The sequence below is a fragment of the Columba livia genome, chromosome 2 (genome assembly GCF_036013475.1).
Source record: "Columba livia isolate bColLiv1 breed racing homer chromosome 2, bColLiv1.pat.W.v2, whole genome shotgun sequence".
In the NCBI taxonomy this organism is placed as follows: domain Eukaryota; kingdom Metazoa; phylum Chordata; class Aves; order Columbiformes; family Columbidae; genus Columba; species Columba livia.
This window is the reverse complement of record NC_088603.1, coordinates 19,295,906-19,309,200: the sequence shown is the minus strand read 5'-3', so window position 1 is coordinate 19,309,200 and position 13,295 is coordinate 19,295,906. Positions and strand designations below refer to the sequence as shown.

Below are 13,295 nucleotides of genomic sequence, written 5' to 3'. Positions count from 1 at the left end.
AATAAAATGATTAACTAGGATTTTTCTTTCCAGGCAACCAGATCATGTTAGAAGAACAAATAATGTTCTGTCCCTGCTAATAAGAGAATATATTTCAACCCCTGTTAAGAATGACACTCTGATATTACAATTTTCATTCTTTATGGAGTGGAGTTTTTCTCATCTAGTGTTAGGAAATGGGAAGAATTTATCATTACTGTCTTATCTCCTGTAAAACATGAATTTGCATAAAAATAGGACAGTTGTTTATAATAATGTTCCTCAAGGGGAAACTGCTGAGAAGAGCGAGTCTGTCCCAGGGAAGAAAATGAAAGATGAATGCTGTTCCCAGTGATCTTTCCAGCATCATAAATAGTTGGTGACCTGACTGTTGTTGACTTCTGTGAGCTGACAATGATGACAATGATCTCTCCTGTCTTTTTAAGGACCAGATTTATGCAAAGGTCTGTGAAGGCTTCTCCTGCCATAGACCCTGCCCTAGGAGAAAAAATCCTTGCGCTGCCAGTCGGTTGCTTTGTGTTTGTATGAATTGCGCTAATCTCTAGCGTATTGTTTGTGCTGTTAACTTTTATAGAGCTCTTTAGGGAAGTGAAGATGAATAGCTGGAAAGTGCTGAGCTCACAGAGGCCGAAGGTAACTACTGACTGCCTTAACCACTGGGGAGATATGGAGCTTTGTAAAGCCCCAAAACTTCAACCTGAGCAACTTGCTCAACAATTTGTCACTTCTGACCGTGCTTGGCCAGCAAAAAGAATGTGTTGTGAAGTCCATTGGTGGGGAGAAAATGGAGGATGGAAGAAAACCAGCCATCTGCAGAAATTACAGGTTTATAGCTTGGTAGTTATGTTGACACAAGGGTATGAGTTAGGGTATATAACAATGTAGGGTCAATGAAACCTGATTTGTATCTGTTTATTTTCAAGAAAAAGATGCGGGTACCTGAAATTTCAAGCTTCCATTATTACAATTAGGAAGTAATTTGAGCTATATTTGCCAATTCTAATCCCAGAGATAGATTTCAGATACAAAATTTTCAGAAGTTCATGTTACAGGGTTAAATTTAAAGGGAGGACACCAACAGCTTTCCAGTTTGTGTGACTTTCTTCCTCCTATTTTGACATCTCACCTGCTCACTCAGCTACACAGACATGCACAAGGCTGTATATTTGTGAATATATAAAGAGTGACTGTACAGATAGTTCTGCAGCTCCTGAAGGGGAGCTTTGCACCAGGAGTTTTAGTCCTGGTCCCAGAATATATTTACAGTGATGAAAATAACATTTGCATAATTACACTTCCAAATAAATACATTACCTTAAAATTCAGCATGGTGAGTATTAGCCACGCAGCACTGAAAAAATCATTCTGAAAGCTGCCCTTATGGGTTGCGGGTTTTTTTAACCTTGAAAAAGTGTGACCTTTTGAAAAGTAATTGTAAATACCAGAAGCAATTTATGCAAATTGGTTTGTTTTCTAACCACTGCAATATTAAGAATTTGGTTTGCATTCTACAGATACAAAATGCTCTGAGCCTTATTGTAGCTTTGTAATAATTTCATGAACTTTGAAAGCAAACACAGTTGAGATTGTACTAAACTAAACAAGGATCATTAAGGATATCCAAGCTCTTTTCCTGCTTGTGCAGGGGCTGAATTGTTACAAGGTTGTTATGAACACCTGAAAGTGATATATATAATGGCAGAAAGGTATGCTGTAACTCCTTGTGTAGGACTTACCCATATGCAGTACAACTGGGCTTGCTTCTGTGAGTAAGAGTATTTTGGGATTGGAGAGATGAGGCTGAATTCTCCTTCTTCCAGGCATTGTAAAAATGAGGTGTGTGGTGCTCTGTGGCGCACGTTATCCACTTGCTGATGGCTGTGCAAGAGCCTAAAAACCAGTGCACAGCAAGTGGATGGTGGCGTGTTCAGACAGCCAGCGTGCCGATGGTGTCAGGCGTGGGGTAGCAGCCGAAGGGCGGATGGAGTGTGTCAGCCATGGGGATGCTGAGCGGGGAGGTCTGCTGCACTGGTGCTCTGTGACAGGAGAGACCCCCGTGCTGACCCATTTAGGAGTGGGCTGGGGACCCTGCAAGCATCGAACCCATCATCTCAGCACTGCTCTTCCTTCAGTCTCTAGTGGAGCGTGCTGAAAACAAAGAAAACGTCTCTTGTGCCATCCCTTTGTGGAGATTACCTTGAAGCAGCACTGTCACAATCTCATGACAATGCATAGTTTAAGTCAGAGAAAAGATTAAAATGGATAGTGACAATGCCAGAAGTTAAAATGAATCTGTCTTCCCCTGTTAATTCTTCTTCAGTTTTTCCAGTCCAGGGCTGAAGTGGTATATATCTAATCTGTATCTATATATATACACTTTATCAGAATATGTTGGGTACTTATAGCAGATCAGATCTCTAATTGGCCATATCCTGGTTTTGTTTAAGAAAATGGGTCAATTACCTTTGGAACGTTAACTGCAGCAGATTCGGGTCTACAAAAGATGAAAACCGGTATTTCCTATCTCTTCTTTTGGAGTTTCCCAGTTTCCCATCTTAGTTTTGCATTGTGGAAGCCAGTCTTGTCAAGCCTGTTATTTAAGCCAGAGTTGAGCGGGATTCAGTTGCTTCATGTAATTCTTTCTTGTAACTGTTCTACCTTGGGTACTTTCAAGATAGCTACTTCTGCAGTATAAAGCATTGAATAAATTCTCCCAGTAATTCATTTACCAGAAGAGTTCCATATAAAATGCTTTTACAACAGTGAGGAGAAACAAGTTCATGGAGGTTTTAAAGAATAAAATATGTTAGTATTCATATTCACAAAAATATCAGAGGTTGTAACAAGTTGCAGCAGTTCATCTTTAAGGGGTCATTATCCCTTAAACCTGAGGTTTACAGGATGAATGAGTGAATTTTTGTGAGTGAGCATGAGTTGTTTAAACAGTGATTTGCTATCATATTTTTTGATGGCGTGTTTATGTAGCTTACGGTGGACACTTCTGGAAGTTACTGCAGGCAAAGCAGATGTTTAGATGTTGATAAATTGGAAAAGAAGCTGTTTACCTGAAAGTGCATTAAATTAAATGCCATTTAGCTTACATTCTTTGCATTTAAAACAAACATTGTCTTGCAAAATTCTAGGCTATTTGATAGTGCTGAATATGTATACAGGAAATGCTGCTACTTACTAAAATACAATCCTTAGAATAGCAAGGTAGCTCTATACAATTTTTTCCTGCAAGTGTTTCAGGAGTGTACTGTGGTTCTTTTCCTCCTGAACAAAACTTTTGCTCTCTACTTTTTATGCCACATTAGTGAGAAAAGATTATGGTAGAACTGGGCAAAAAAATGTGTATGCATTCCCAGCTTGTGGCTTTCATTACGCTGAAGTGTAATGGCCATGTGTAGGTTATTGAATATTGTTCCCATCAGAAAACCACTTTATTATTTGATATGTTAAAGTATGGATGAACTCTCTATGCATTACAAAAAAATGGTTGTACTCCGTAAAGCCACGGACAGCAATGAGAATTGTATAAGAAAGGTGGACCGTGCAGGAATACCCTCTCAGACATTTTCCATAGGGCCAAAATTGCATCTTCCATTCTGAAAGATGTTGACTAATCAGGCAGAAAAAGATGAATGCAGGTGACAAACAGAGGATGGAGGGAAGGTAAATGGTACTTCAGCTTCCCTTGTTGGAGAAACTGTTTGTAGGAAGATGAGATGCAGGCTCTTGGATAAGAGCTGTCAAATAGTATTACATCTAGCAGTGCTTCAGAGCTGCTTTTTTTCTCTTTAGCTTCAAGATGTAGAAAGTTTGAGTTTAACCTGATTCTTAAAAGACTGAAATATTCACCTGTGTTTATCTTTCCCTTGGGGAGAGAGCAGAGTGCAGAAGAGTTCTGCTGCTCTTTGCTTCACACCCTTCCAGGATAGTCACTCTGCTGTTTTGGGGGGACTTTGGGGTAAAGTCTGGCTGTTCTACTTTCACTTGATTCTAGGGAAGCCATTGGGAAAGATAACCTGCTCCCTTTTCTTTTTCCTTTCTTTTTTTAAATTTCCCAGTGAGATAAAAAAATTTCTAATGGAATCTTTCTCTTGTAGGATAATATGGAAAGAAATACAATTTTCCCTGTCTCTGACCCTCTTTTTGATTACTATACAGACTTCACTCAGAGTTTAACTGTAAAATATGAAGTCACTGGAAATCTTTCTCCAGGATAGGATGCCAATTAGTTTGTGGTGTCAGACTTGGTATTTGAGTACATCTGTTATGGATGATACGACGCACAGCCTACAGTCAGATAGGAACATGAGTGAACAGAAACACAGCCCAGTTCTAGTTTGTGTCTGTACAAAGTGTCTTCTCAGTGATGTGAATATTAAAGATGGCTCCAGGAAAGGGAAGAAACATGCATGTCATGGTTAAATAACATCACAGTGAGAAGTTCAGCAGTACACCGTACCCTGCTTGGGATTACTTCCATCCAGTTAGTTGCAGTAGAGGGAATAACATGAAACCCCTATGAAGCTATAAGGAAGAAACTGGTGATGAAACCTGATGTCTCAGTGCATGGACCCTGCAGAAACCAGGGCTTGTTATTCCCCTGCTGCATGTGGGGAGCGAGATGCTGGGGCAGGGCCTGAGTGCCCAAATTTCCCTGGGGCTGTGGGTCAGGCTGTGGGAGAACAGGGCTGGTGAGCAGCTGGTCCCTGCCTTGCTGGTCAAGGTCTGTGATGAGACAAAGCCAAAGCCAAGTCTGACCAAGAGGCCTCTCAGAGCTGGGAGTTGCTGCTGACCTTGCTCCCACCTTTCCTCCCCAGTGTGCCACCCTCTGACTCTCCCAGCATTCACAGGAAAACAATGCAAAACAATGCCCTTCCTTGCTCAGCCTGATAAAACAGCCATTTCTTTCCCAAATGCTGTAGAAGGGACCCTCCCTGCCCTTCCTGGGTGGTGGAGAGATGCAGATTTATCTGGGAAATTAGTCTAGGAACAGAGACAGGGTTTGTCCTTCTCTTGCTGCCACCACCGGCAAAGAGGCACCGCTGCGGTTTGTTCTGCCAGACCCAGTGCTCCGCATCCCCCCTGCCCTGTCCTCCATGGGACCCCGGCCCACCCGGCACAGGAAAGAATGGCAGGACAGACTGCTCCCCAGACTTCCCTCTCCACAGCAGGGAGCACAGTGAGAGGTAGAGACTGTAATGTTGAGAACCAAAAATGTACAACTGTCACGATAGCGCCGGCATCCCAGATAGACTCCAGGCCGGCAGAGGCTGAGGAAAGCATTCATTTTCTCCCTCCAGAGCTGAGGTTGCTCCAGCCCTTCACAGGGAAGCCAGAGGGGAAAGAAGCGGCTGAGGACCCTGTCCCAGCTCCTCCTGAGCCCTGTGACCGGAGTGGGCCCACAGCCACATCAGTCCTGCCTCCCACCACCTTCAGTCAGACCGCCGGGTCTCTGAAAATCAGGTTGTTTTATTTAATGCCTAAAAGGCGCCTCCTTTCAGACACCTGTTTTTGAAATGTTTGGTGCTGATGGCCATAATGAGTCTGGGTATTACAGTGAAACGATTACAGGAAAAATCCTGCCTTGTCTGTAGCAGAGTAACTCCAGAGCACATGTGGATTCTTCACATTCTTAATGCTTTTACCATATGAAAAATAATGTGCTCCGTGCAATTGATTCCAGTATTTCATTCGTTTTTCATCATCTCCTATCTCTGGAACATCCTTCTCCCTTTTAACAACATATTTTCCTAGATTTCATGGCAAAGGACAAGATCAGCTTTGTGTTACCATAATCTCTTTTGAAGCAGAAAATTGTTTCCAGATTATTGAATGTGGGATGGAAAAAACATTATTTTTATGAATCGGTAAAACAGATAGACTTCCAATTGAGTTTAGTTCCAAGAAGGGTTAGTGATGATTATCTGGGAAAAAAAAATGTTTTCATTATTAAGTGTCAAAAATGTTGCATTGAAGTTTGTTAGAATATATTTATCCCAGGCTTTTAATACTTGTTTTTGTTCCAAAGGTTACTGTAGCCTGAACTAGTTTCTTATTTTAAAACTTACACTCGTGGAAATTCTGTAACATGTTTCTTGATTTGAAATGAATTAGGTCAGATTCACTAGTCTTCTCATCACCGTTCAAAATACCTTTCAACATGAAGACAGAAAAGTAAGATGCCCACAATGTATTAAATCGCAGTGAGAAAATGTCTGCTGGCTGGGGACTGACTGAGTACCGTCCTCTTCCCTGCTTGTGTCTGTTAGCAGTTCGTTACGTGTTTTGCTGCCCTGTATTCTCAACATCTCGGTGTCTTGGAGTCTCTCTTGGCTATGGTGTCTGTGCTATCCCAGCAAACCTCTATTTCATTCCCTGACTATGAATGAAATAATTAGCCTGGATAATCTGTCTGGCTACAAGCTGGGCTGGTTCCTCGCCTTGTATCATGTCAGCTTGCTTTTGCCGGGAATTGGTATCTTCATTTGGTTTACGTGGCCCTTATTGATTGGAATTATTGCTTTGACCACCAAACGGCAACTGGGGTTGGGGGTCGCCGGGGTTTGACTGCTCCCACGTGCACAGAACACTGGTGGTGGTGGATGCCCCTGCGGCAGGCTGTGGCTGTGGCTGGGGCTGCGTGTGTCTGTCCCATCATCTCTCATCAGCCATTGATTGCTGCTGGTCTTAGTCACTTGCTTTTTGAGAAGTTTTGTTCCCAGTCATCTTCCAAAATCGCAGCCTGTGACTAGTGTTTGCTTTTGTGTGTCTCCCCAGTCACTTAGCTGCTGGCATTTTCAGAAGGTCCTGTCTGAGTTCCCATATTGATGTGTGTCTGTGTTGTGATGTGTCATTGACATACTGGCATGTGAAATTGGCACCTCTGTGAGCAAAAGGCTGTTTTGGAGCTCACCAAGGAAGTCACCTGGTACCTGACTAGTATATACATTTATGTGAACAGTTAAACACACAAAAAAAGTAACTGTTGTTGTTTAGTGGCCTTTGGTACCTATGGAAAACATTGACCATACCTATTACGGTTCTTCGTTTCTTTTGCTGCTGTTTAGGAATTTCTCAGGATATGTGCATGAAAGCAAATCTGGTTTACGATAATGTTTCTGCACAGTCTGCACTTGGTCTCCTGTGCCTGTCTGTCACATTGCAGTCCGTTAGCAGACAGTTGTGATGTCAGGTGCAAAGGGTTTGGGCTGGGAAGTAGTCAGCTTGGACAGGTTAAATGCTTCTCAGACAAAAAGTCCGGGTTTGGGAAAAGTAAAAATAGGAACAAGAACTGTAAAGTCTCTAATCCTGAAACCGTATGTACAGGCAAAATTATTGGCACAGTGTAGGTAAAACAGAAAATACATGTAATGCTGAAAAAAATGATTTTCACTAGTTCTAAGAGGCATTAACTGTTTTAGGTGCCTGTCTGGTGAGATCATTTGAAGTTTATTATCTGGGCGGTTGTTTGTTTTGTTCTTTTTTAACCAAGCAGATGTCTTTTTTGTTGTCTGTTACCATGCAAAAGCTCTCCAAGCCAAGATGCGGTAAGCTGCTGCAACAAGGTATATGCAAACTGGTACCCCTGAGCCTTTGCACAGCCTCTGTAGTGTCTTCCCAGTCCTGTGGTAATCATTCACCTAGAAAAACAAGTCTGAAAGCAAATATATCTGGCTTTAACAAACGGTTCTCTTGTCTTACAGAGAGAGGATACAAGCCATGGAGAAACAGATTGCCAGTTTAACTGGTCTTGTTCAGTCTGCGCTTTTTAAAGGGCCAAATACAAGTAATAGCAAAGATGCTTCTAGGTAAAAAAAGAATTCATTAAATCTGTTTCTCTGTAATGATCATAGTAATCAATCAACAAAAAATAATATTTGAATGTAATAGTAAAAAAATCCTGAATGCTCAATCATTTTAAAATATCTTTTTCATCCCCATGAGAATGCTAGGTAGAGAGGAAGAATGTGCCAAATGATAGATGGAAATAAACTGCATTACTCTTCTTTGCATTATAAAGAATTAATGTAGCTACATCTCTGTGCTTTCTGCTGCTTTTACTCCATTCCTTGCTTAAATTGTATTAAAAGCTGATTTAAAATAAAACAACTGACAAGCTATTGGTGATTTAAATTAAAAAAATATATGCTAGACAAGGCCATTTGATTTGCTGATTATAAACCTCACTACAGTTTTATTGTTAGTAAGTTAAAATTATGATTTTTCTTTTTATTGTTTAGTGAGAAGATGATGTTGAAAATTGTGTCCAGCAAGAGCAGCATTGACGCTACAGGTAAGATAATTCATTTTTCATTTACAAATTGTTCAGGTTTAAATGAATAGCTCTAGCATTACTACCATCCCAGCTTATGGAAATGTCGAATTTACTTAAATTCCCATAGCTGTAGTGTCAGTTTAAGTTCAGGATATGGGAGTCAATCATATCTTTGTTAAGAGAGGAATTTCTGACAGGTTGAGGCGGCCTTTGGAATTAATTTCACACCAGCACTGAATCGTTCAAATGAGATACAGAATCTCTGCATATGGTGAATTTTCCAGTGACTCACCCGTCATAGTATATATGTGTCGCTAACCCCAGTTGTATCCAAATTGCTGTAGAAGGCTAAATATTTCATTCGAATTCTGGTCACCTGAACTTTTCTCTAAGGTTCTTCTGTCAGTAGGATGCTATGGATGTAATGCCACTAAGGAATTTCGCAGTCAGCAAAATAGCACTTTCCCTAATTAAGCCATATTGATCTGTTACTAATTATTAGCATGCGCCTAAACTGTTCTGAGCAAGCATCAATTACAAAGCCGATAAGAGCTGGTTTTATTTTAGTTTCCTACTTGGGGAGCTGTTAGGGGTTTAAAAGATGGAGTTAAGGCAGTTGTGAAAGAAGATCTCCATGTGACTGGAGCTCTTTGTGTATGGGCAGCTGCTGGAGAAGTCTGCAGGGTGTGCATGTGTTTATTTGCCTCCTCTTCACCCTTTGTCATGCACCAAATGCAAATAAAGGCAGTTCCCTTCTTCCTGGTAGTGCCGTTCCCACAGGGAGGTCTGTGCTGGGGCAGGTAGTAAACCACACACGTTTATTAACAGATCTATTATGCTCTTAACTAGCCTTTCTGTTGGAGCTGTTAGTTCATGTTCAGGATTCCTGTTTATCTGGAATTGCAGTGTATCCTCCTAACCGACAGAAATCAAACCAGACCTGGAAAGTATCAAGCGCATGTATGAGTGAGCAAGCTAAAGTCCTGGTGCTGGAGCTTTGCTCCCAAGCCAATCTCTGGTCCCCTTCCAACTCTTTCCTCCCCACTGGCCCCTAGATGGGGAGAGCAGTACTTCAGGCTGTGAAGAAACAAGTTGTAATTTATCAGTTACAGACAGCTTACTGAAAAGTCCATAATTTTCACTGCAAAATGCCCTTAGACTTTTCCTTCAGTGTCATTATACATGGAGAATTTATGGCGTTTCCCACTTGCACCAGTCTTCTCTCATACAAAGCACCTATGAAGCCATCAAAATCTGCACATACGGTGCCTTGTTTTCCCCTTTGTATTGTATTGCTGTTTGGCTTTTCTGTTTTCCCTGTGGTTGTACTAATTCAGAAAAGTATCTTGAGGGGGGGCACTGAGTTGAAGATCCTGGGCCCTGCTTTGAGTGGGAGTTTGGACCAGATGTCCTTCAGAGGTTCCTTTCAACCTAAATTGTTCAGTGATGTGTATGTGCGTGTGCATGTGTGAATGTTCTCTCAATAAAATGAGGAATTAAATTATATTCATTGGGAAAACAGCCCTACACAGAGCAAAGGTGGGGATTCTTAGATGTGGAAGTCATGCCCAGGCCACCAGAACACCATGGTTCATCTGACTGGCAGCTATTTCCTGCCACTGTTCCCAAAGACTCCTCACTACCTTGTTGCGTGACTGAAGGCATGTCCCTGAAATGGCAAAATGGCATAAAACAGCTGCATGTCCAAGCATGCAGGGTGCAGATGGGCGGCACGTGTAATTTACTGTCAAAAGACCAGATCAGCATCTGTCACATACTGACAGAAACACTGTTTTTGTCACATGGCCATGCCCACATCTAGCATGTAAGGATACCAGCATCTGGGTTGGGCAATAGGTGCCTTTCTGATCACTTGGGAGACAGGGACAGGGCAGTGGGCCAGCCGTGCAGGCAGTTGTCTGCAAGGATCCTTATCAGAAGTATGGTTTTATCTCCAGCATCTGCATCCCTAAATCCTGTCCTTCCAGCATGACTCAGCCACGAAATTAAACTGTAGCAGGTAAGGGAAAGAAGGTGTGATGCTTACCTTAATATGCTACAGTACTGTAATCCACATCAGCTATTATTAAAGACTGCTATATAATAGAATAGTCCCGTATAATGGAATATTTTGCTTTTTCATCAGCCTTTGAAATTGCATGTAGCAGGGTCTAATGAGTCACTGCAGTCACTGCTGACTTGCAAATTAGGCAATCTGCCAGAATATGCTACAGAATGTTTCTCCTTATTGTAAATATGCTTGGGTTTAAACATCCCAGCAACATCTAGAAGCAGACTTGCTGACCGCTGTTTTGTTCTTCAGCTCACCCCAGTCCTTATTAAGTATAGACATTTAGACAGTCAACTGTCTTAGTATACAATTCCACTTGACAACTGTGCACTGAGATACCGGTTTTAGCAATTTCAAAGTCTATTTGAAAGAAAAAGTGGTATAAAATGTTGATGGAGCAGTCCTTTCTAGAGCACTGGTAAGCAGAAATGTGAATTGCTTCCCATACTGAACAATAAAACATCTGTGCAGGATAAAATTGGCTCATCAATGTTGAACCAACATTGTATTTTATAGTATGTGTTCCAATGATAGGAGACTTTCATGCAAAAAATAGAGAACTCTCTCACTTGGGAAGGACCCAAATTTTCTAAATACTACCAAGTCTAGATAGCTAGATTGTGAATACTGTGTTTGGTATTTCATATAAACCAAATTGTTGTATTTAACATGTTTGTGCTTTGCTATTCTGTAGTGAATTCTTTAGCCTCAGATATTAAAGAACCTAAATAAAAATGCTTTTTCCCTGGGGAAAATGAGCCTGTAACAATCATGCTTGTCTACGTTTCTTATGTTTTATTGCTTTAGGCTCAGTCTGTTCATGGGATTGGGTTCAAAGAGCAGTAACCTTCCACAGATTAGCTACGTCCCCTCTACTAATATTAGGAGAAATCCTGTGACTGAATCCTTATAACCTTTTTCAGTTCAACAAAAGTGAATGTCATCAGGGGGCTCTTCACTTAGACACAACATGTGACTCTAAAAACAAACCATACAAGGAAGAGTTTCCTTGAGATTACTAACAAATGTGTTGAGAAATGCTCACCTACTCTCTTTCCTGTCATACTTTGTTCATCAAGTGGTGAGATCGATAGATTCTGTTCTGAATTCATTGATTAAATTGAGATCAGTTATATCATGGATCACCAAAAAAGCAGTAGTTCTTTGCTGCATTGTTAGAAGAGGAAGACAGACATTTCAGTATTTCCTGAAAAAGCATCAAGGAGCCTTTCTGCACTGCCACCACCAATACAAGCCAAGGGAGGGAGATGGCAGCAGGGAGAAGGTTCACACGTGTAGGGCTCAGATTTGATTCCCTACTCTTCGTGAGCTGTCTTGTCATCTGTGCATATCTGTGTGCCTTTTTCACATACATGACTTTTGCTGTGGTGATCCGTGAATGGAAAACATTGTCCATATCTGTTTGCTTATCTCAGATTCAAAGATAGATCACGCCAGTCTTTGAACTCTGTCAGCATTTGGAGGTAAAACATGATGCTGAATTCATTCTGGATCAATGAGAGGTGAATTTGCACACTAATATATATAGAATATGATATTCTTTTAAGGGTGCTTTAGTTCCTGGCCATAACAGCTTGTTAATGATGGAACTGCAACCTTAACATTGCATTTGCCTGTTTGTTTAGTGGATTCTAACTGGATGGTGAGAGAAGGAAGCAACTGTCATGTCTCACCAAATGATGGTTGAAAATGTTGTGGCTCTTCATTAAGGAGATGAGTAACTTATTATAAAAACATCACTGGGTGTCTTCTGGTGGCCTTTTTTTCTAGTCTACTTCAAAACAAAATCTTAGCATTTTAGAAAGAATAATAAAACCTGGAAAACAGGAGGAGAACAATGTCTTAGCAACCATAGCAAAACTCAAGTGTCAGGGAGTGGAAATTGTGTTCTTATCTTCCTGAGCCTGGGCAAATAACAAACTTTTCCCCTTTCCACACATCAGTTCTCTTTGTACTTTAAAAAATGCAGCTTAGTTCATTAGCCTTTGTAAAAAAAAGTTAACATTTGTTTTTTGTCCAGAGTATTAGGGAATTACGGAGCGTTTTTGCAGTCAGGTCCCCTTACCTAGCTCCAGCAAGCGTTTATTGAAAAAGCTGAGAACCAGTGCTGTTTCTTTACCTTCAGTCTGTTGGGCCGTACACCTAATTGCAAAGCCACAGCCTGGGACTATTTCCAAAAGCAAGCTATACTCCCTAGATGAAGCAGGCCCTCATTCAGCTGCCCTTTTATTCCTTTTTGATGAAAATATGCATCTCTGATGAATCCGTTGCTGATCCTTCGTGCATGCCCATGCTCACTCGGTGACCGTGGTTGTGTTTCCCGCACTCGGTGGTCCCCGGTCGTGCTGCGCGGGCTCCGGGCACCCTCTGCAGCTGAGAGTTCCTGACGTGGAGAAGAGGTGGCTGAGGCAGCAGCAGAGGAGGAGGAGGAGGAGGAGAGCTGCTTTGCAGGGAGTCAGAGACATCTATTGTTTACAGAAGCAGATCACAGTCCATCTACACTAAAGGGAAAGCAGGCACCCCTTCCTGAGAAAATGTGTGAATTGACTCGGGTCCAGCATGGGGGGAGAGACTGGCGGGGGCTGATTCATGGCTTGGCTGCATCATCACAGGGTCAGGGACTGAGGTTTTGGAGCTTTTGCTTGAGGCAAAGAATAGCAGAAAGGTAGATGTGCTTTCAAAAATAGTCCAGGTTTGTGGCTAGGGATCAGAACTCTTGGAGGCGTACCCACATTTTTCAGGCTCTCTGGTGGTTTCTGTCTGTAGGCTTTATTAACTAAATAACCTTTTCTTAAAAAAAAATGCAAAAACTAGTGCATGTGGGAGGGAAATGGATGTTTGACTGTAGGAAAAACTGTGGTGTACATGTAGACAGATAAGTATTAGCATATATTAGACTGAAGCATGGGGTGGGTA

At 41.6% G+C, this 13,295-nt stretch overlaps 1 protein-coding gene across 45 annotated transcripts in view; it reads left to right on the top strand.

Moving 5' to 3' along the window:
- The window catches only part of KIAA1217 (KIAA1217 ortholog), a 361,882-nt gene that overhangs the window by 310,277 nt on the left and 38,310 nt on the right, over nucleotides 1-13,295 (top strand). For 30 of the 45 annotated variants that reach the window (XM_065050729.1, XM_065050726.1, XM_065050744.1 and 27 more), the window contains 2 exons: nucleotides 7,716-7,820; nucleotides 8,253-8,305. In XM_065050729.1, the coding sequence (XP_064906801.1) occupies nucleotides 7,716-7,820; nucleotides 8,253-8,305 (158 nt within the window). The remainder of the gene's footprint in view (nucleotides 1-7,715; nucleotides 7,821-8,252; nucleotides 8,306-13,295) is intronic. The other 15 variants (XM_065050746.1, XM_065050722.1, XM_021285318.2 and 12 more) reach the window with 1 other exon arrangement.